General features: G+C 41.3%; 1 protein-coding gene across 4 annotated transcripts; it reads left to right on the top strand.

Moving 5' to 3' along the window:
- The first annotated feature begins 1,740 nt into the window (after positions 1-1,740).
- tpm4a (tropomyosin 4a) lies at positions 1,741-24,240 on the top strand. Of its 4 annotated transcripts, none has more exons than XM_064331615.1 (9): positions 1,741-2,174; positions 5,672-5,797; positions 18,725-18,858; positions 18,985-19,102; positions 19,200-19,270; positions 20,159-20,234; positions 20,629-20,691; positions 20,816-20,885; positions 23,188-24,240. In XM_064331615.1, exons 1-9 carry the CDS (start codon positions 2,061-2,063, stop codon positions 23,268-23,270), a joined length of 855 nt encoding a protein of 284 aa, XP_064187685.1. In that variant the 5' UTR covers positions 1,741-2,060; the 3' UTR covers positions 23,271-24,240. The 4 variants fall into 4 exon arrangements, with proteins under 4 accessions (XP_064187685.1, XP_064187684.1, XP_064187687.1 ...); XM_064331614.1 differs by lacking the exon at positions 23,188-24,240 and adding an exon at positions 22,155-22,432; XM_064331617.1 differs by lacking the exons at positions 1,741-2,174; positions 5,672-5,797 and adding an exon at positions 11,296-11,837.
- Positions 24,241-24,245: the final 5 nt, after the last annotated feature.

Below are 24,245 nucleotides of genomic sequence, written 5' to 3'. Positions count from 1 at the left end.
TGTAATAACCAGAGAATATCCAGGTGATTTACATAGTTTGCATTTTACAAATTTCACCTTAAGCCATTTGGGTAAGGCATTGTGCTCAGGATACACTTAGGATTCCAGCAGGGATTTACAATTGCTTGCACACAGCAGTGGCTATGGGAATTGGATCTGAAACCAGTTCTCCTTACCAGCTCAACACCACTGCCTGAAATAAATCTGGCATTCAAGAATTCTCTGTGTGTTCCTTTTGGTTTAAAGAGAACATTCCCACCCATAAATAAGATAAATGAAAGTTCCTCAACGTAAATACCTTGTCCGTAGATGTTTGAAATAGTTTACTTTTTAGCATATCGCTGTTATTATTATCATTATCATAGCTTGGTCCATAGTGACCTCTATTTTTAGATAGTGCAGCTGTTTAGCCAACAAGTTGTGACCAGACAAGTGGGCATGGGGTTCCAGTCCATTGACAGCTTCCCTCCACCACCCAGATCTTTCTACATTTATCCTGTAACATGGGATTCCACAGTCCTGTATTTAAGCATGCAGAAACTCCCGTGTAAATGCATGCAAATAAATCCCCTCCTGGAATAGGAAGCTCTGCACCTTTTTCTGTGTTGAACATACATGTCTATATGTCTACTGTATCTCACGCTCAGCCTAATTCCAACTTCAGCCAGCATTTGACAAGCAAGCAGTTCTTATCTTGCTTGGTGCCGGGAATTGGGATGGCAGGTATGCCATCTGCCAAGTTACGACTTGGCGGGGCATGCCCCACAACTGTACAGTACAGAGAGTTTGGCACTTTTAAGAGTTTCCTGCAGCAATAACGACAATGACCACAGACTGTCTGCCCTTAAGAACATTAACTTATGTACCATCTGACCTCATGCAAACAGACAGAATTCACAGACAAATTAATTTTGTTAAACACAGAGCATGATACACAAAGAGAGTCATGAGGAAAAGTTCTGAATAAAAAATAAAGAGTAAGAGCAGCTGCATGCACTTTTCTGATTCAGGAAGAGATGATGTGACAGTATTATTAAGTCTTGATGTAAATAATAAGAAAGAATTGCTAGCATATTTTCTTCCCATTTTCTTGGCAGCCTTCGTTTTCTGTGTGGGTTTTTCCTTTTTTTAACGATCCAGTTTCAAAGCAGAGTAAGAATAGCAGCTCAGTTCCTCCAAAACCTTGTTACTGGTGTTCATTTTGTGGCGTTGGTGAAGGGGAAAGGTGTGAATAAAACCCATAATGTCTGCCTGGTGGATCTGGCTGAAAACGTTGGACCAGGAGCAATCTGGAGGCCTCTCCTAGACCTGGGACTTGTGACTTATGTGTCTACTCCAGCAACATCCCTCCTTTTTCATACAGCCACTTAAGTTTAATCATTCCCCCAGCATTAACGCTTCTTGTTCAATACTCCAGTTTACAGTTGAACAGACATGTGTTTCAATCTGAATGTCCAGTATCTTATCCTTGGTGTTGGGGCTAAATGTGGAAACAGGACCTTTCTCTCTCCTCCAATGTTTTTTTTATTTTTTTTTTTAAATAAAACACAGGAATCCAAATAAGGAGATTGGCTGGGAGCTATGAGAGACTACAGTCCAAGTCATTCCTTAGAAAGGCTTTGAGTGGTTTAGATTTGGGGGGGGGGGGGCACTCTGAGTGGTGGGGATGATGTAGAGAGTGTGTGTCGTGAGGGGGAGGGGGGGGTGGTTCACCAGGGACCAGGACTGTCTCCAAAACCTCCAGTCAGGTTTTGTAGGAGCTTAAATCATTGAGGGCAGCCCTTGGTCTGAGTCTGAACCGCTTTGCGCTACTTGCTCTCTCCTCTCTAACTCTCTCTCTCTCACTCTCTGTCTTTCACTGCCTGTCTGCCTCTCTCCCTCTGTCTACAGACTCAGGGTCCCTGATTTAAAAAGAGCAGGCTCTGCTGATTCGCATTTTAGACCTCAATCTTAGACCCGAGAAGACTGCCTTTTATTTTTTTGAACTATACTTAGTTGTCCATTTTTATTTACTCTACCAGTTTCTTTGCGTCACAAAACACCCAACACAAACAGCCACAATGGAGGCCATCAAGAAGAAGATGCAGATGCTGAAGTTGGACAAGGAGAATGCCATTGACCGCGCAGAGCAGGCCGAAACAGACAAGAAGGCAGCCGAGGACAAATGCAAACAGGTGAGTAGAGGAAGGAAAGGGCATAAACTGCACATAAAACATTCTTAGGTTATGACATGGCACACACCAGTCTTACGGGCACCTCATGGTCCATGGCAAAGTTCAAAGTCGCATTGCTGTAAAAGACCTGCGATGAGATGCCATAGCATGTCACTCTAATTGGACATCTGTAAAAAGCTGTGAAAAAGATTGCTTTTGTTGTTTTTTTCATTAATTATTTTTCTCCTGATAATGAGAAAATTTTGATATTTTAAGGTTTGAATTCCACAGATTCTGCAAATTACCTTTGCTTACATCTCCTGTATTTCCATTAGCCCTACCTGAAATGAAGAGGTGTCACAAATGGGATCTTCCCCATTAGAACAGGTTTCCTAAACTCGGTTGTTACACCTGTTCAATAGCTCTCTGTAGAGAGGAACCTCCCACCTCAATTATTGTTTCTCAGTGTGAACACAATGTAACTCAACAATTATTAACAAAAACTGTAGCTATGTATTTTTGCATTACGAGCAGACATTTAAATCTTGCTAGTAATCAGATGATGTCATAATGTCTTGTTTTTTTCATGTGGTGTTTGAATGAATCACAAGAACTGCTGCTCTTTTTCATATTTCTTCCGTTTTTATGTAAACAGACAATACATGCACTCACAGTCATTACGTAGTTATGAGAGAGAAAAAAATTAAATTGAAGACAAATTCAAACATCTTGCAGTATTTCTTCCTCTCAACACAATCTGGGTGACTGAACTACTTTATTTCAGTGTGATTCACGCGCTCACAGTTAGCGTGACCCTTGTACGTGCTTGTTCAATGTATCAAAACCTCAAGGAGCATAGTTAAACAGAGGAAGTTTGAAACAGGCAGAGTGAAAAGACTCCACTGACTCTTCAGGTCACTGGGTCCCACTCAGTTGATTCTGCCAGTGAATAGCACCCTTCACAAGTTGAGACATCTGTCAGGAGAGAGAAAGCGCACTGACTGCAGTAACACAAGCTTGCGGTGCTGCCGGAGGGAAAAGCAAAGCGAGAAATTGTTGCCGTGGGTTAAACTCACAAGTTTCAAGTTCAGGGAGGACCTTATCCAAGGAGTGGAAAAAGACGCTGATCTTGAACCGCTGTGATCGGATTGCCTTCCATCTGACAGCCAAGGGTCCTTGGGAAAGAAGCACTTAGGGACCAGCCTGAAAACAGGACGCCAGGAATACACAGATATTCCCGACTACACTGTGGCAGCATCTGTCTACTTTCTGCATTTCCCAGTCTGTGCTGCCTGAACCACTTTACATACCCATGTTGAGTAATGCAGCTACTCACTGGCCAGTAAAGGCTCATTTTGTAAATCTATGCTGGCTGCCATGCACATATGCACTTTGGTGCCTCACCCAGAGGCATTGCACATTGTACAAATATACATACTCTCTATAGAAATGTTTGCACGGGGCTGGAATGTAGGAATTTTTGTGGGGGACGAACCGGCCCTAAGGACGTTGGACATTAAGTTGTGTGTCACAGGTGCGGAGAGGATGAACGTAGACTGTAGGACCCGCTCTGGGATTGGCGTGAAGATTGATGTGTGAGCCTGTGCTTGATCACGCTGTGGTTGAAATGCTCCTGGAATGCATTTCCGACCCTCCCCTGTTTCAAGCCTGCGATAAAACCCTACCCTGGAGGCTGAGATGAATCGTCTTGCTATTCTGACCTGCATATTAATAGACACTTCTTTGCTCTGATTTTACTGGCTAGTGTAATACCTGAGGCTATAATCAGTCTGACCGCTATGATTATTTATTCCCATAGATTACACATTACCTCACTATTGCCATTTAGGCTAATTACTGATACCAGGCTGGCCAGCAAAGGATGGGCTGCCTCTCTATAGCTGGCTTCCATCCAAAATTTCTTCCCAGCAGAGTGCTTTTTTCCAGCACTCATCAAGTAGTCTTTCTTCCCAGTGGGGAATCTTTAAAAAAAAAATTTTTTTTCATTGTTCAAACTTGGTCAATCCCACTTTTTACATTTCCTGTTTTTCTCTATAGTGTATTTGTGACAGAGTCTTGACAAAAAGTGCTATATAAATAAAATGGACCCAAATTGAATTGATATATTGAATACTGGCACTGGCTCTGAAGCACAGACAGCCATGAGGGCTGTTATCACACTGCCTGACAAGAGTTTCCAGTGCCGGGGAAAAGGAGGTAGCAGCCGTCACCAGTGCTCTGCAAACACCAACTGTATTTTTAGACAACAGCACATAGTCTGTCAGAATCCAGGAGGACTATCAGAACCACTCCAGGGAGTTAAACAGATGGAGCCATACTTTAGTTAATGATACTTATCATCTGTTGATTTGTGGGTGGCAAGTCAGCCACATACCAGAAGGCTTGTTAGTCCTAACTAAAAATAAATTGAGAATCAAACACTCCGGACCTGTGGCCCGAGGGAGACCAGACCATGTAGTCACCACTTCCACCTTTGCTGGATCTGCAACTTCAAATCTCCCCAGAGTTCAGAGCTTAAGGCTTTTACTATAAATGAAACCGTCCCCAAACCAGTTCAAAATGGCTGAGGCAATTTTTTAAAATACAGACAGTGCCAGATCCTTGCCAGAATGGTGAAGAACTGTTGCCAGCTCTCCAGGATTTGCCTGACTCAGAAGCTCTAGATGAAGCCATCCGGTAATTGGAAACTGATGCTGAAAGATGCGTTGCTTCAGAAGTGCTGTTCACATGGAAATTGCACAGTGGGGGTGCTGAGCTCCCTCTCTATTTTACATCAGGAGCTCAGCAGTCAACTTTATCATGCCATGTCCAGCACAAAACCACAACTTAAATGAACAGGCATATAATGGATGGTTCTCTATCATGTGGTTTTCTCATGGAATTGAATTTAAAGAACAGGGTGTGCAAATAAAGCCGAACAAAATGAATATGTTGTGATCAGTGTTTTCTTATTGTAGTAAGAAGCGTGTTTTCGATAAGTACACTTATTTATTTCATTCATCTCATCCAATGCTTTTTGAATGGATGTTTGTCTCAGGCAATGAACAAATAAAAGTATTGGAATGTGTGTGTGATGTCTAGAAATGAAACATAAGAAATCATTTTTCTCTTTGTACTGATATTGAGAGAAGTTGTGTCCTTCCAATGACTGTTCTAGACCTTGAAAAGCCAAAGGATATTATTCTATTATATAACAATGCTATCTTAATACTATGCTGTGAGAATTATGGTTCTCTAACTCAGCAGTAGGAATTTTTGGAAGATAATAAAGCCAACCATTAACTTTATGTGCACAGATGTGTGTGTGGGCCAGTGCTGTATAGTCAATTGACAACTGACAGTTACTGAATAACTGAATATTATTGGAACACTCTGAAATTAATAATTAAGCAGTATGAGGTAAGATCATTATGATGTAATGGGACATATTTGGAGTCAATGTAGGGCAGACTGATTTCTAGTCCAGTTCTAATGCACCTTTTTGACACATTTTCTAGCTGGAAGAAGAGCTGATTGGATTGCAGAAGAAACTCAAAGGCACCGAGGATGAGCTGGACAAATACTCCGAAGCCTTGAAGGATGCCCAAGAGAAACTGGAACTGTCAGAGAAGAAGGCCACAGATGTGAGTATTGAAGCCAGAATTGCATCTACGCAGTCTGCCCACATGCACTCCATGACAAACTATACCATTTGGCCCAGTCTCCCCATCCCCCTTAGATACATATCACTCGAACAATAAACTAGCCCTCTCCACCACATGCTCTATTTATAAGTTCATAACAGTTTAAATTAATCTAAAAAAGCACTGAAGCTAAAGTGGTGGGGAAGGTCAGATATAACCAAATGGATCTTTGAGTCCATATTCTGTCAGCATTTCTATGTCTCAGGCTCATATATGTACGGAAGAGGATTAGGGTCACATGTGAAAATTTCTTTTTGAGTTCTGACTTTAAAGTCAGAATTCTGAGATTAAAGTCAGAATTCTGAGAATAAAGTCAGAATTCTGAGAATAAAGTCAGAATTCTGAGTTCTGACTTTAAAGTCAGAATTCTGAGATTAAAGTCAGAATTCTGAGAATAAAGTCAGAACTCAGAATTCTGACTTTATTCTCAGAATTCTGACTTTATTCTCAGAATTCTGACTTTAAAGTCAGAACTCAAAAAGAAATTGTACGTGGCCCTAATCCTCTTCCGTACATATGACATGCATACTGTCTGAGATTTTAACATCTGTTAGATCACTTATTCACGATTTAGTTTTTCACTTTTTCAAGAAGGGCCATTCCACCCGAAACACAGCTTTAGTCTTGAGGAGTCTGGTGAAGGTGCTTCATATCCCTGTCCATTTAGTCATGAGGAGTCTGGTGAAGGTGCTTCATATCCCTGTCCATTTAGCCATGAGGAGTCCGGTGAAGGTGTTTCATATCTCTGTCCATTTAGTCATGAGGAGTCTGGTGAAGGTGCTTCATATCCCTGTCCATTTAGCCATGAGGAGTCCGGTGAAGGTGTTTCGTATCCCTGTCCATTTAGTCATGAGGAGTCCGGTGAAGGTGTTTTGTATCCCTGTCCATTTAGTCATGAGGAGTCGGTGAAGGTGTTTGTATCCTGTCATTTAGTCATGAGGAGTCCGGTGAAGGTGTTTTGTATCCCTGTCCATTTAGTCATGAGGAGTCGGTGAAGGTGTTTTGTATCCCTGTCATTTAGTCATGAGGAGTCCTGGTGAAGGTGTTGTATCCTGTCATTAGTCATGAGGAGTCGGTGAAGGTGTTTGTATCCTGCCTTAGCATGGTCTGTGAGGCTTTATCCGTCATTAGCATGAGGAGTCTGGTGAAGGTGCTTCTATCCCTGTCCATTTAGTCATGAGGAGTCGGTGAAGGTGTTTCGTATCCCTGTCCATTTAGTCATGAGGAGTCCGGTGAAGGTGTTTCGTATCCCTGTCCATTTAGTCATGAGGAGTCCGGTGAAGGTGCTTCATATCCCTGTCCATTTAGCCATGAGGAGTCCGGTGAAGGTGTTTCGTATCCCTGTCCATTTAGTCATGAGGAGTCCGGTGAAGGTGTTTTGTATCCCTGTCCATTTAGTCATGAGGAGTCCGGTGAAGGTGTTTTGTATCCCTGTCCATTTAGTCATGAGGAGTCTGGTGAAGGTGCTTCATATCCCTGTCAATTTAGTCATGAGGAGTCTGGTGAAGGTGCTTCATATCCCTGTCCATTTAGCCATGAGGAGTCCGGTGAAGGTGCTTCGTATCCCTGTCCATTTAGCCATGAGGAGTCCGGTGAGGGTGCTTCATATCCCTGTCCATTTAGTCATGAGGAGTCCGGTGAAGGTGTTTTGTATCCCTGTCCATTTAGTCATTAGGAGTCCGGTGAAGGTGCTTGTATCCCTGTCCATTTAGCCATGAGGAGTCCGGTGAAGGTGCTTCATATCCCTATCCATTTAGCATGAGGAGTCCGGTGAAGGTGTTTTGTATCCCTGTCCATTTAGTCATTAGGAGTCCGGTGAAGGTGTTTTGTATCCCTGTCCATTTAGCCATGAGGAGTCCGGTGAAGGTGCTTCATATCCCTATCCATTTAGCCATGAGGAGTCTGGTGAAGGTGTTTCGTATCCCTGTCCATTTAGTCATGAGGAGTCCGGTGAAGGTGTTTTGTATCCCTGCCATTAGTCATAGAGCCGAAGTGTTTTGTATCCCGTCCATTTAGCATGAGGAGTCGGTGAAGGTGCTTCATATCCCTGTCATTTAGTCATGAGGAGTCTGGTGAAGGTGTTCAGTATCCCTGTCCATTTAGCATGAGGAGTCCGGTGAAGGTGTTCTGTATCCCTGTCCATTTAGCCATGAGGAGTCCGGTGAGGTGCTTCATATCCCTGTCCATTTAGTCATGAGGAGTCGGTGAAGGTGTTTGTATCCCTGTCATTTAGTCATAGGAGTCCGGTGAAGGTGTTTGTATCCCTGTCCATTTAGCCATGAGGAGTCCGGTGAAGGTGCTTCATATCCCTATCCATTTAGCCATGAGGAGTCTGGTGAAGGTGTTTCGTATCCCTGTCCATTTAGTCATGAGGAGTCTGGTGAAGGTGTTTCGTATCCCTGTCCATTCAGTCACAAGGAGTCCGGTGAAGGTGCTTCGTATCCCTGTCCATTTATTCATGAGGAGTCTGGTGAAGGTGCTTCGTATCCCTATCCATTTAGTCATGAGGAGTCTGGTGAAGGTGTTTCGTATCCCTGTCCATTTAGTCATGAGGAGTCCGGTGAAGGTGCTTCGTATCCCTGTCCATTTAGTCATGAGGAGTCCGGTGAAGGTGCTTCATATCCCTGTCCATTTATTCATGAGGAGTCTGGTGAAGGTGCTTCGTATCCCTGTCCATTTAGTCATGAATGATGAGCTGAGGAAAACAGACAATTCCACGTCAGTCCACTTCTCAAGAGAGGTGGTGCCTTCATTTAAGCAGCAATATAAACTGCATGTCAACTTTGTTAATAGAGTAAGAATCTTTCCACTCCATACTATTTCATACTTTTGTAAGGACATAAATTTAACCTTGAGCTAGAAAACAAAAATGCAACAAATAAAATGTTGCTAATAGGCTAAAACACATCATATCAGCTTTGTAAATAATAGCCAAGTCATTCGTGGGTGCTGCTACTGAATCCATAACATATTAATACCAGCAGCTCTGTGGAGCAGCACATAATCGACTGCAGTATCACCCAGGGAGGGAGGAATTTGATTGGTGGGTAGCTACCCCCTCTGGCCAATCAGGCACTTGCACTCTGCCAGTGTGCTGGTCTGACAAAAGCACTGAACCAGCTCAACTGACGGAAGTCACAGTAAAAGAAGTTGCAGCCAACAACAGCATGTGTTTCAAAGAAGTGAGGTCTGTTCTCTCTATAATTGACAGAGAAGGAGGAGGTTGAAGCAATGAAACTGGCTTAAAGGGATAGTTCACTTTTTGGACATAAATTTTGTTAGGTACACTAGTGTTTAGCGCGACTATCCCTTTAAGAATAGAACTAAGTCATTCTAAATTGGAAAAATATCAATACAAAATTAGAGTAAATTCCTAACACATAAGCACCTTGGGTCCATTATCTCTTGTGCAACAGTTACAGTTAGACTTAATAAATAAACATCTATGGTGGCATACAGATAGCAAAACATTAGTCACGAGGAACACCTAATAAATAAACGTAAAAATAAGATACACTTGATAGAATGCAGCACACCAGTTTCTCTTTAGTTAATCCAGTGGCAGTACAATATTATATAACTTGTAAGATGGAGACTTGCTTTGTTGAAAAAGTACCTCCATGGGTGCTTTAATGCTGGGTAAAATTGTCACTTTGAGTTTCTGCATGGAAATGAGAACACAGGAGGATCAAACGTATTGTCTGAGTTTTCGGATTTCCCTGGGAAATCTACAGTTGTGTCCCACACAAGGAAGGAAAAGGATTACTGGGCTTCAGGGCTGTCAGTGGAGCCTTCTGGAGACTTGCCTTCCCTTGGAAATAGTCACTGGACTGCAAGGGCTAAATACCATTCATTAGGATGTCAATGAACAACGTGGTACAGCTCTATTCACCATGCCATTCGACAGAGGGGAGGATAGGATACAGGGGACGTGATAAAGTTTGCATTGAGGGAGTGAGTTGTGTGACGAAACGCTGCGTTTGCAGCCGTGTTACTGATAAGCCCACACAACCGTGGGGAGACCAGGCTCCACTCGCTGTGCAGCAGCTCAGGAATTCCAGGAATGTTGCTAGAGCAAACAGCAAGCCCCACACTCCTGTGTCTAATGAAATCAATGCTCGGTGCTTTCCGGTGGGTAAATCGCAGAGCCATATTCTTCTGAGCAGTATCCCGCATTTCCATCAGACAAAATAACAGAGGCCTTAAATGGCAACCAGCTGAATTTTCTCTCCCCCAACCGAACAGAGCAATGGGCATAATTCTGCACTACTATATTTATTCCCCTGAAAGTACAGCACTTAAACAAATCCCACTCAGTCATGGCTGCATAACAGTCTAGAGGGGAAACTGAAGTTTTTCCTCCTGTAATTAGAACATACATAGTTTCTGTCAAAGATTGAATACATCAGCCATTTGCAGTTCACAATTGTGTATTTTGTCAAATGACAGTTTGTTAAGATGGGAAGCTGGAAACTATATACACCCCGACTCTGAACAATGAATGAAAGAATTAAGGAAATTTCTAACTGCATGAATAGTATATCAATTTTTTAAACACAAATTGCTGAAAAGATACATATATAGCACCTATTCATTTATACATTTTGAGTGGTCCTTGAAAGCCATTGACTCTGAACCTTTTACAAGAGATCCATTATACAAATTATTGTGAGAAATCAAAACCATGTGAGAGCATGCCGCTGCCCAAAGATTTCAAGTGAAGCCAGCATACAACAGAAATCACGTGACATTCCTAACATTTGTAGAGCAGCTTGAGTTCCTTGGATCCTGTAACTGCTGTGTGACAGTTACAGCGTGATGCAAGGACAATAGTCAATTGTCACATTCAAGCACACAAGGAAACAACACTCAATAGCTACATTTAGTTTGGATTTTCTGGATTGTTATAATTGATGCACATATTCATTTATTAATTCGTTCCTATTATTGATGGTAACTTTTTTGTACAGTTATACAGACTCATTCGTACATACAAATATGCTGTACATTCAGGGTAAGTACTGTGACCAAGGATAAAAAACCACACTCAGATCCTATTGGGGGATGTGTATGAATGCCCTGGGCACTTGGCTGCAGTATTGAATGGTCCAGGCTTGCGCATTTCATCACATATCCCAGTTTGATAACTAGTCTACTGTCAATACACAAACGATCGGAAATATTGGAATGACATGTACCAGTACAATGGACAACCAAATAAACTTGATAAATACAACGTAGGACATAGTAGTAATAGTATGCATCTCTTTTCTCTTATTTGCTAAAATGTGAAAACGAAGATCCTCTTGACTGCAGCGGTAAACGAGAACATTCACACACTCTCCTCGGAAAAGCATCATCCAGGCACGCCCCGCCTCCTACTGAAACCGTGACCTCATCTGAAGCGCACTTCTCTTCAGGATTGGAGGATTTAGCCTTAACTTTCTTGAACAATCCTGCCTTTCTATCTCCCCTTTCCTAACTAGAACGCTTCGCCTCTCTAACGCGTTAATATTGCATTCCAAGGATTAAATGACACTGTGAAAGTAGCCGTTTTGTACTTTCATAAAGCTCTTTGTACTGAACTGAGGCAGAATTTCCATTTGGGAAATAACTAGCTACTTTTTTTGGTCTAAATCAAACTTTCTTTTGCACTTGAGAGCCGATTAAGAGAAATATTTTTGCACCAAAGATTTTTTATATTAATTTTTCTTACAATTTGTTGATACTATTTAAATATATTTACACTTTTATACATTGATTTGTATTAAAACCGTTTTGGCAGAGTTTATTTTTGTTTTCAACAAAGTTTAGGCTATATTTTAGATCAGTTCTATCCTATATGATGATGGCAGGTCTGAATTCTTTGGACGCAGTTAAACGAAAAATCCAGACTTTACAGCAACAAGCCGACGAAGCAGAGGACCGAGCCCAGATTTTACAGAGAGAGTTGGACAGTGAACGGGAACTTCGAGAGAAAGTGAGAAAAATATTTACTCTTCCTGCTCACTCGATTGCTTCATGTGCCTTTCTGTTTTCTTCGTTTCGTTGAATAGGTTTTGTGTTGTGTAAACGTGGATAGTTAAAATGTTGAATTTTTAAAAAAATTGCCACGCACATTCATTGATCATCCGGTACAGGGTACAGAGTATGAGTATAATGCAAGGCGTTGGTCTCTATAAAAAGTGAAAATGAACCGAATCCCTGAAGGTCCTAGCGCGTGCCTCGTACTTAGCGGTTCTAATTGTCGTGTGCCAGGGACCGTTTATTTTCGACATCAGAGGCACTTATGTTTAAACTTATGTCGTTATTCCCTTAATGTTTACTCTATGGGGGTTTGAAACTGGTACTGAAACAAAAGTACGACCGTTGTTTTCAATAAGCTTTGTTTGCCGTGACTGTTACTTAGTTACCTTCTACAATGGTAGATTTGTCTGTTTTGTTTTCAGTTTGAATTCTTCTGAAGTATAGTGAATTTATGTTACATTACATTCCTTTCAGTGTTTCAACATAATGCATAACTTATTGCAGGTTATGTTATAGTAACTTATTTAATCTATGAGTAACTTTAACTTCAGAGCACTGTTTGACGTTGAAATCTGTTATTGGCAGTTAAGTTAATTCCAATCCTTATAATAACAAGAATCGTATTACTTGTTTTAAAGACAAATCCAGTAGCCTACCGACTCAGTTTTGATTATGTAATATTGCTGTGGTAGCCATATCTGGCACTTCACTGGTCATGTACATTGAATTTTCAAGATCTAAATAGTCCTCAAAATAAAATGATATGTTTTTTTTGAATAGTTTAATAGGTATTCAGCATTTCCTCTACCTGGTTAGTCTGTTGGACATTTTATAATAATTGTGAGAGACTTCCAGGGGTTCTGGTATGTATATGTTTCCCTTGGAAAGAAATCATGGAATTATGCATTCACTGCCTTGACAGTGAAGTGTGTTTGGGAGGACTCTTTTCTTAAGTAGTATAACAGATTAATAGGAAGGACAGGGACCTCATATTTGAAAAATGTGATTCAGGATTTGGATGAGGTTTATGGTGTGTTGTGCTGTTTCCATAAGTGGTGTGGTGATGTAATGTAAAGATTGCAGAAAGAGGGCCAACACTAGTGCATTTCCCCCAAGAACCCTGTTTTTTAAACTGTAATCTGTCCAGAAGTGATCCTCGAATCATAATTTAATCAGTTACACAATTGATCATACTGTACTCAATTAGACATTGAAGGCATAAGCAGGGTTTCCTTGTGAGATCTTTCTGTTTAGGTCCTGACCTGACCCCCAGGTGAGGTGAGGTGGCAGTCTGAGACATGCATTGATGAGTATCAAACCTAATGTATCAAACCTGATGTTCACAGATGAGCACAGACAGGATGACATATTGCCACTCCACTGGGAAGCAAACTGCTGCCCTTTCTAAACAGGGTCCTATCACTGCTTAGACCGTGTACTCATGTTAGATTGGTCCCTTTCTTTAATTGCACACTCTTGAACATTGAAGCTCATCTTTACCACAAGTCATTAATGTTGTACTTGTAATCAGTTGTATACATGAAAATGGTTTATTATACTTTGAAAGGGTCTAGGGGGTTATAGGTTAGTGTGTAATGTGGCATTCTAGCTTTATATGATGTCTTGCCACATTATATTTTTGACTAATCTGCAGAATAGAAACACTTTGTATCACTCCCCATCTTAAGTGCTTTTTGGTAGATCCTTTTTTAATGTTTGTGTGAATAGTTTATTCTAGCCTTCATCATTATAGGCTCTTTGAAAAGACTGTTAATGTTGTATGTACCTGATTATTTCTGAAGTGGTCCTCATTACTCAGAGTTAATCCTTGTAATTTATATGCACTTTTTAAGTCTGTTTCAAACCTCTCCTGAATAAAGAAATGGTCTGGATGTTATGACGTAAGTTCTCACCATGGCCTTTGTCTTAACCAGAAATGTGTTGAATTTGTTGCGGTTTTTTGTTGTTGTTTGGCACCCACTGCTTTAGAGATGCTGGCACTCTGTTCTTCAGATGATTATCCCTCCCCATTTGTAACTCTACAAGGCCTTCCTATAGAGGGAGTGGTGGCCACACTAAATGTTCCACCAGCTTAGCCTCTTCCTGGACTCTGCCTCTCAGGAACTGCCCCAGGACGCTGACTGCCTGTTTTACTATTGTGCTTCCTGTCCTCTCCTAAAGCCCAGATGACTGGTCAGATAAGCAGAACCTTTCAAAACCTGGATCCATTCACTTTACTGGGCTAGGCTACATCCTTCCCTGTCCTGTGTGGTTCTGCAATATATAGGAGGGGTTTGCAGCTACTAATATTTCAGTGTTTTGTTTTAATTGGAAACTGTGAGTCAAGTGCTTGGCTAATGCTACATGCTATTTATTTACAGCCTAAGATTTGCTGAACTGTTAAGTCAGAGTATATCTCCATTACTACACTGAAACGTCTGAGAAACGTTGATATTCATAAAACTGATTTCAAAGCATGACTGAAAGGCCTGAAGCTCTGGTGGAGCTGTTAGATTCTGCCATGTAATAGGTCAGTTTTCTTTGTGAGTTGGCCTAGCAATGAGCATTTATCAACGGATACTTATGGGGAAAAAGCACGGCAAGCATTTTCAAATACATCGGCCAAGATGTGACAATAAAATTATTAGGGCTGAGTTTTCTGGGAAATATAAAAGCCAGTCGATAAATTCCAGAGGCATAACATGCTTCACTTTTCTTCACCGGAAGAAATGTTTAACTAAGTCAAGACGTCTTCCTCTTCTTAATGTCCAGTAGGGCAGAAGGTCAGTAGGACCGGTTTATTCTCACAGTGTAGCCCATAAGAACACAGATGCACATATACTGTGCTTCTGAAGGCTACTCGTCCTTCTTTCACTTCATATTTCACTGGGACCGGCAGTGTGGGAACAGGGCCACTTTCCATATTTAGCTTACAGTAAACTTATATGGAATCCCACACACCACTTGTCGGTCCTTTAGAAACATTAAGAACCATGCTACAGTCTGGAGTCAAGGGATTTTAACTCTGAAGATTCCCTTGCATTAACAGTGGTGATGACTTTTGCAAGCTTGAATGCAGTTATATATCTGGGAAGCATTGCGATGTATGAGCTAAGATGTTAGATTTATAAGTGCTATTTTAACCTGATTTGGCATGAACCCTCTGCTGTTCATAGGGCTGTGGTCCTGGTTTCTGGTGAAGAGCTGAATGAGCCTTGCTTGTCTTCACTTGAGCTTTTTAGGAAGGAAAGTTCTGAAATAAACAAGTGCTCTGACCCTGCCTTTATGTTTTCTTGTTTTTTGCTAAGTTTGGATTCCTGGCTTTTTCAGGCTGAAACCACACAGCTGGCTAGCACTGACTAGAGCTGCAAATATGGTAGCACTTAGTGAAAATGAATGTGAATTAATTCATTATCCTGTAGTCTCAATCTCATTTGCATTGGTACTGTGTGCAGGACTGTGGGAAATGGAACATGTGACTGAAATTTATAGGGCCCCTTTTCATATCTCTCCCTAACTGGGCTGAATCTGAGAGCCACTTTGCCTGCAATGCAGATGGGATTGTAAGAGAATGGGCACAATTCATAATGCACCTGATGGAATATATGCATATAAATGTGAGCCTTTTGGTTGTGATTAAACCACTATGCAGACATGGGTAGGATAATTAGATTCCTCATCTCACTCAATCAATTTTGCTTTTACTCTCTTACTCAAGGCTAGCAAAGGCATTGGAGTTAGACATTTTATACCCCTACTTTCTTTAGCTGTGAATTTAAATAACTGAGATAAAGGAGAAAAAGTGTTGATAAGGTATCACAGCTATATGTAGCACGTGACAACCAATAGCAAGAAAGCTGATATACTCTGAGTGTGATACTATTGTGTACTCAAGGGAGGACAAAGCAGCATTCACAGCCTCCCAGCTGCAAATGAACATGAAACACTTTGAAGAGGCTTCGTTGTGGATGTTGTACCACAGGGCTGAGAGGGGTCTTCCTGAAGAACTAGCAGTGTGCAGAGTTATTGTGTCATGGGCTGCCAAGTATGTCCAGTGACCTCCATTACAGATGGCTTTTGGCATACACTAGCTACCTCTGACTGTTTTTTTTTAAAAGTCAGTTTAATTAAAGGCCACAGAGAGCAGCAAGGTCACTTTGTTTTCATTGCTTGTGCAGAGGAAGTATCTTTTTATTAATATAATAATCACTGTTTTATGGCATACAGTTTCTGGCTGAACTGTTTGTGAACCATACATTTTAAACTTTAGTATAATATAATGAACTTTGTGGCACTTATCATTTTATCATCTCTAGAATTAATTCAGCACATTTTGTTAGATTATTTTAAGTAGCTTTATATTTGCAGTTAAGTTAGACATTTCCTATATTTATTTTAATTTGACTTAATTGTATTATTATTATTATTTGCTCAATAGTTGTTCTTCTGTATTTAGGGACAATTTTGTGTCATGTGGGCATGACAGATAAGTAGGGACTGCCAGGCTGTCCCTGTCGTTGGTATCTGTCTTATCCTGATTCCCTTTCGTACAGATGGTTTCATTTAGATTTTTCTGTGATTACTCTTACATCTTCCTGACATTCTACCACAGACCTTCTCTGGAGTGTGTTTTACCATATAAGGCATACAGCCCTGGCAGCCGTAGAATGCAGTGAGTAAGTAAGGGGGCGTGGCCAGTGAAGGCTTTTTCTTCCCCTTTGAATGGAGTGACACAGTGGGGAAGGGGAAAGAAAGGATGCAATGTGGGTTGATTTCCTGTTTTAATATTTTCCTTCAACATTTTGTGTCATGTGTAAAAGTTCATTTCAGGACGTCTGTAGTCTTTATGATTATTCTGAAATGTATCACAGATGTTTGTGTCACAGTTTGTGAGAGATTTGTATCTCTTTGCATAAAAAAGTATTTGTGCTTGTCGTAAGTCCTGAGATTTATACAGCAGTACTTAAATAGTGGGTGTTTAGCTGAAAAGGTTTGTATATATTAAAACCTAGCTGTTATTTTTCCGGGCCAAGCCTAAGTGATGGCAGATGGCAGTTTAGGCTTATTTATGCTCACACTGAAACAGGAAGACAGAAAGAGAGACTGCAACGCTATCACTGTTGCCAGGTGTCTGACAGGAAGTTGGTAGATGAATGCCATTTTAAACTTTTTCTCAGATTGCTGAAACTCACCCATTCTCTGTTGTATTCCCCCTCTCAGTGCAAAATAAATGTACAGGCAATGTGAACTGATGCTATCCTGGGGTTATATCCATATAAATGTCTGTGGACATTTGCATACTGAGACTTTACATCAGTTAATTGCCTATGGAAAAATATTCTCTTTTTTTGACTGTTAGTCATTTAGGAATTTTTTTTTCTGTGAAAATATGGTAGCTGTTCATTTAGAAGTAATATGTATCTGCCAAAAACTGAGAAATAGCTTCTCAGTGGAATTTTGGTTTCACCGCCCCTTGCTACTGTAACTATCTTGGTAAAAAAATGTGGTTATGGATCGGGGATTGACAGTCCACCAGTGTATTTTTACATCAGTCATGGTTTCCTGTTAGTGACTCTGCATCTGCATTATGTGGGGAAATTCCGTCGCCTTTCATAGCAGCTTTAATGGGTTTGCAATGCTTTGCTTCAGAGGGTGTATGTAACAAAGACAATCTGACATTAATACTGCGCACATGTTGCATTTTAGCACCCCTTTCTGTGTGCTCATCCACAGTGTGGCATTTAGCTGAGACCTTCCTGCTTAGGTCCTGCTTCACCCCCGCCCCCCCGTGCACACGTTACACTGCATTAAGTCGGCCTTGAAATGTGGAGAGCTCAAGTAATGGCGCATGTGCCACCGTTCAGGAAGTAATGCCTTTACAGAGCCAAGAGTTTCCACAGAGAAACTGACCAGCCCGTAGACCGAATATTCAGCCCATGAGCGAATGGAAGGGAGCTCTTTGTGGATTTCCCTAATTACAGTTTTCCCCTGTGCTCCTTAAGCCTCCATCTTCTCTGAGGCCTGGTTTTGCATGCCTCACATTCAGCTCTGTCTCAAGAGTTCTGCCTTTGGCGACTTTCTGTAGAACTTGGCACATGACACAGGTAGTGTAACAGATGTTAATGTGTGATTCCCTGGTCTTTTTTTTTTACAGCGTTGCTTATAATTATCAGAGTGGAGTAATCACTAAGTGTGCAGCTTGGCTTAAGGCTCTCTTGCTGGTCTTGTGGCATGGACTTGCTCAACTCGATATTGTTAGGCTTGTATTGTGTCCATTCTCTCAGTTAAACTGCCTGTGAGGTAGATGTGTTCAGGAAGGGAACAAGTGTTTGTTTTTTTCACTTCATTGTTTATTGTTGTAAGAGACCCCTATGCTGTCCAGCGTATTCAGTTTCACCCAGGATGTCTTGCTGACCGGATGGGGAAATTCTGTTTCTTTGTTTATTAAGTGTTCCTTTCAATCAAATTTCATCACATTGAAAAGCTTACTTGTTGTTGTTTATGGTGTTGTGGTATTAGGTATAGGCGTATTGGTGACTTTCCTTCGTGAGTTTTTTCTAGTCAGTCATTGGAACAACTGCTGGTACCCTAATAATGTGATACCAAACTCCACCTTCTATCCCATCAAATGAATATATAGGGAATAACCAGACCTCACCCTTTTCAGGTTAATTTCTGCATACTGGCTGATACATGGGCATGAATGATCCATTTGCTTCCGTGCAGGATTGCTGCTGTCCAGAAAGGCAATCCTCTTCACATGATCTTTAGCCTAGAGGTCACGCTGCTGTAAGCATGTCCTGATCCCCGTGGTGACCTCTGACTTCCTCTTCCTCCCAGGCTGAGGGGGATGTGGCAGCTCTGAACCGTAGGATCCAGCTGGTAGAGGAAGAGTTGGACCGGGCCCAGGAGAGGCTGGCCACGGCGCTGCAGAAGCTGGAGGAGGCCGAGAAGGCAGCTGATGAGAGCGAGAGGTCAGTAAAGGTGGCTCAAGCAAAGGGAGCAAATTCTGGGATTGTATGCTTGCCTGCCATTGGTTGGCTGACCTAAATTTTTGCTTCTTGCATGTCCTCAACGGTTCGCTTTGTGTTTTCCGACAGGGGCATGAAGGTGATTGAGAACCGGGCGATGAAGGATGAGGAGAAGATGGAGATCCAGGAGATGCAGCTGAAAGAGGCCAAGCACATTGCCGAGGAGGCAGACCGCAAATATGAGGAGGTCAGTGTGGAGTCAGCTCCCTGCAGATTTAAAAATGTGTCTGTGTCATGGTTCTGAAACCCTCTTTCCTACTCAACCTTTTCTTGGCCTGTCACAGGTGGCGCGTAAACTGGTTATCCTGGAGGGGGAGCTGGAGAGAGCTGAGGAGAGAGCAGAAGTGTCAGAGCTGTAAGCATTGCACATTCTCCTATCACTGCATGCTGACGCAGTGTTGGGACCAGGGGTGTAGCACAAAATTCTGAGCCCTGTGTAGGTGCAGTCTCTATGGGCCCACTTAAAACTGTAGACCAAAACCATCTTTTTAGTTCTTTTGAGCACCCCCCCCCCCCCCCCCCCCACCCACGCCTTGGAGCCTGGGGTTGTCAGTTCCACTATTCCCCCACTGTGATGCCCCTGGCTGGGATATTGTGAATTTGCATGATAACTGACTTGCTTGGAACTTAGTTAATTCTGCATTTATCCATAGGAGCACAAGCTGTTTTGTAGCATGACTGCAATCCACATTGATGCGGACTGCTTAAATAAACATGTTGTAATTGTAGGCTTCAAAACCTTGACTTATCAGATCTATACCATCTGTAGACAGGGGCATATAATTCTAAGCTTTAAAACTACAAATGTTGTCAAGCTGGACAGTACTAGAGTCCAAGATAAAGCCACATCAGCAGCAGAACTCTGCTGGAAGGCTGTCGCACAGGGTGTGTGCACTCAACATGATGTTATGCTGAACTGGAGTTCGAATATCTTTTGAAGCTTTAAATGCATATTGTGACTAACAATTGCATCTGGTCTTCTAAACCACAGTCTGTTTTTCTCTCTCCCCTTTTTAAAGAGAGTCAGGAAGTTGGACAGCAGGAAATGGCTCCTCTTAAGGACTTAGTCAACTCATTTGAGCCGTAACAGATGTGTGCTGTACCGCAGTCCAGTTCCCAGATTACTGTCAGTTTTAAGTTGAACAGCTGGTCTAATGGGAGGGCATAAGCAGGGGCCAGTGTGCATGGAGTGATTGGTCGAAAAATCTCAATGCTGTCTGTTGGTCTCTGCCTATCTTTACAGCAAATGCAGTGATTTGGAAGAGGAGTTGAAAAATGTCACCAACAACCTCAAGTCTCTAGAAGCTCAGTCTGAGAAGGTAGTCAAAACTCCTTTCATTTTCTTCTGATTCATGTTTGAATGTACACATGCTCAAGACCCTCTGTAATTACACAGAACTGGCTCTCTGTCAGTCTGCTTTCTTGTGATTCACAATCCACTTTTATCTGTTTGGTAGGTATTGTACTTGAATCAATTACATATAAGGCAGCTGTTCATGTTGTAAACTCTTATCACTCCCCTACACTCATGTCAACATCACAGTCATTTCACCAGGTCATGTGGAAAAAGATAACTATTCAACAACAGGGCAATGTTTACCATGGAGTCCACAGCTTCCTGCGTAACAGTAGAAACAACATTTTCTACTACTGTGTGTATGCGCGTGTGGGTTGCTCTTAGGTTACAAAAACCACTTTCCTGTTATTTTTCAGTACTCAGAAAAAGAGGACAAGTATGAGGAGGAAATCAAGGTGCTCACTGACAAACTGAAGGAGGTAAGGTTCTATGCTCAGTGTCCAGAGCATTGCTGTGAGAACGTGCTTCATGATGAGGCCTCTTGGCTGAGATAGAGTGCCCACCCCCTGTGCTGACCCTGCCTCCTTCTATGTCTCGCCCCAGGCTGAGACTCGTGCAGAATTTGCTGAGAGGACAGTGGCCAAACTGGAAAAGTCCATTGATGACCTGGAAGGTATGAGCAGTGTTTTTCCCGTGGAGACAAGTGACATGGTTTCAGCCTGTGGCATTGGCCTAGGACAGTGGTTCCCAAAGTTGGGGTGCAGTCAGGGTTGAAGGGGGAAGAAAAGTACCATTAGAAACCAAAAAGGGAACAACATCTAAAGTTGTTGAGGGATGGGGGAATAAAAAATGTCCTATTATCAAAGGGATAAGGCCTGATTAAAAACATTTTGGAAGCCCTGGCTTAGGGGAATTTCTTAAATGTCAAATATGTCTTTTACTCTGTTGCCAATGTACAAAATGCTGTAGACCAGATATCTATTGTAAAAGAGATTTCAGTCTCAATGGGTGCAGGTATGGGTACACAAAGGCTAAGAAAAGAAGACACAAGATAATTTGGGAAATCACAGCTTTTACTCTAAATGAATTATTTGCATTAGTGAGAGATTTTTTTGGAGAAACTCAAACTCTGCAATAAAATCTTCACTGTTACTTTTTGTATCTTCCTCATAAATGTAGATAGATTAGCTTTGGGTAATTGCGATGATGCAGGGCTTTTGTGGATGTACATCTGCAGGTTACAAGGCTGTGTTGAGGCTACTTTTTATTTTGTTTTCAAACCCTTGAGAGTATGCAAACTGGCTCTAATTACTCATTACTGACATTTAAACTGATAGAGTTGATCAAGTGGTGTGATGTTTCCACTGTCTGGAACACTTATCTTTTTAAATGATCATTCTATTTATGACACTGTGGATGTTTTTGCAAGAAACTAGCAAAATAGTTCCAGGAGGAAAAGATTTGATTCAGTTCAAGAGCCAACAAATTTATTATAGCAGACAAAAAGCACCGAAAAAATATTTATGCTTATTAGTACAGCGATTCTCGATGCTTCGATATGAATATTGTTTTTTCACAAATATTCCAAATATAGGTGACCTAAAAGATATTACTTTATTATAAACCAATACTAATTGTTTTGGCTATGGGTTGACTACCACTGTGACTAGTAACAAAATAATATTGTGGAGCTATGCACCGAGTATACAACCTATGTTCCAGTTTCTATTAGCAAGAGACCACTTGAATTGAGTTCCTCCGTTATTATTAAATGTGTATTTTTTAACAAACCTTCTCTTTCTTCTACTGACCTGTGCCATTTCTTCTCTTTTCTTTCCCTTAATCACCATTTCTCTTTCATTTCCTTGCCTCTGCTATTGCTGCCTCTGATCATGCTACTGAAACTGCTGCATCTCTCTACCTGCTGGCCATTGACCTTCAGATGAACTCTATGCTCAGAAGCTGAAGTACAAGGCTATCAGTGAGGAGCTGGACCACGCCCTCAATGACATGACCTCCTTGTAGATGACCTTTGCCCTTTCAGCTTTTGTTGAGAGCACCTGAATTCCTTCTGCATTTCCTCACTGCTGAACCTTCCGTGTTTCCTGCCATTTTGAAACACTGGCCTCTCTCCTGCTCTCTGTGCCTTCTCACTGTCTACCCACCTTGTGAGAAAGCCTGTAAATGAAAGCTTTAATAAAGTGCTTTCTGGCCTATGAACTTTTATTTTCCTCTGATTTCCTTCTTGCTTTCAAATTCAACATTCAGAAATCTATTACTGCTTTTCTTTACTGCTGTGTAACCCAAGGTCAAAAACTTTACAAGCCAAACTGAGACAATAGCTTGTATAAGTAAATGTATTTGAAAAGGTGAAGTTTATGAAAACTCAGTATTCCACATAATTACCTTATATCTGTACTTTCCATATGCATTGGACAAACACACTACATGGTGTTTTATTTATGTGAAGGAACAGTTTGTCCGTGGTATATGCCCACTGCTGCAGTATTTGACATGCATGCCACAGCACACTCAAATGCCCTTTGTACTTGGTCAGCTGATATCAGCTGAATCTAATGCATTGTTTATATTAGATGATGGTGCAAATGCAAAGAATATGCTTCACAAATCCATAAGACAGCAGGAATTCAAACGACATTCACATTCGGTGTCACCACATACTTTTGAGCTGTTCAAACCACTTTGGCCTTGTACTTAACCAGTGGTTGGCAAGGTTTTGCATAGAAGTTTTAGCCTTTAGCTTGGACAGAGCTGTTATGTAAAGCAGATGATAGATACATAAAAACTCCATTTGCGATAGTGTAGACTGTTATCTAAGACATTAGCTGTCACACAAAAGCTTTTGAGCTATATAGGAAATTACCAGACATTGCCACCACTATTTCTTAAGCTGGTCATGTGGTTTTTGGTATTTTTCTGTGTTTCAAAGATTACTTACTGAATTTGTTTTCCAGAAAAACTGTCAAGTGCCAAAGAGGAAAACTTGGGAATGCATCAAGTCCTGGACCAGACACTGCAGGAGCTGAACAGCTTATAAAAGTTAAAAAAAAAAAAAATGAAGAGGGAGCAGAAGAAAGTTCTAGCAACATTCCATGGATATTCAGTTTCATTCCACATTTCAGTCTGTAACGTCTTATTCCCAGGAAAAAGAGGGGATTCACTCTATGTCTGTATTTGCAATGCTTCTTTTCCAAAGTCACAGCTTTCTCTCTATTGTGTCTCCACTGAAATGTAGAGTACATTCCACCCCCACACACCCAGGTCCTCCTAACAGATGTTTACAGCATTGAGTTACCCTAGCGTTTACAAAGCAGCACATACAGAGACTGGGGATGAGTTTAGCACTCATGTTGAGAGTGGGGGACAGCTCTTGGGAAGCAGAAACACTTCAAGCGGCTGGTTGCAAGGTTTAATTAGGGGGCTCTTCAGCTTGGAAACATGTTCAACCAATGGGACCAAAGAAGGACGTTATTGAAATATTGAAATAGGTTTTTTATGTTACATACACCTCTTCGGGACCAAAAATAAAATAATTTATGCTCCACACATTTTAGTTTTGTAGATGTGAGAGGTCTGCCCATCACTTTCTCTCTAAGGTGTCTGTCAATCCCACTCACTGGTCATGAGGGCAACTCTGCATTTCAATGTCAATGGTCTAAATGAAACATTCCTGGTGTTTTATGTAGGGGAAAATATATACGGAACCAAAAATACAGCACTGGAATCACAATCTAGTGAATAATGGATACCAGTTGTATATAGTAGATGGTAGATCGTCCAGAATTAAAGCACATTTACTCCTTCAGAATTTTACCACTGTTCTGCTGGAGAACTCAGAACCAAAGTATGCAGTCTGGACTGTTAGACCAGGACAAAAACTTCATCTACAATTGTGGTTTTTCTTTTTTGTTTTTAATATTCAGGTGAGAATGCTTCTCTTTATTGGGCCATGGAACAAGTGCCTCTCGTTTGTCTCACTGAATCCTGTATTAAACTTTTTCACTTTCCCAGC

The sequence above is a fragment of the Anguilla rostrata genome, chromosome 4 (genome assembly GCF_018555375.3).
Source record: "Anguilla rostrata isolate EN2019 chromosome 4, ASM1855537v3, whole genome shotgun sequence".
Taxonomy (NCBI): Eukaryota; Metazoa; Chordata; class Actinopteri; order Anguilliformes; family Anguillidae; genus Anguilla; species Anguilla rostrata.
This window is presented reverse-complemented; position numbering and strand designations above follow the sequence as displayed.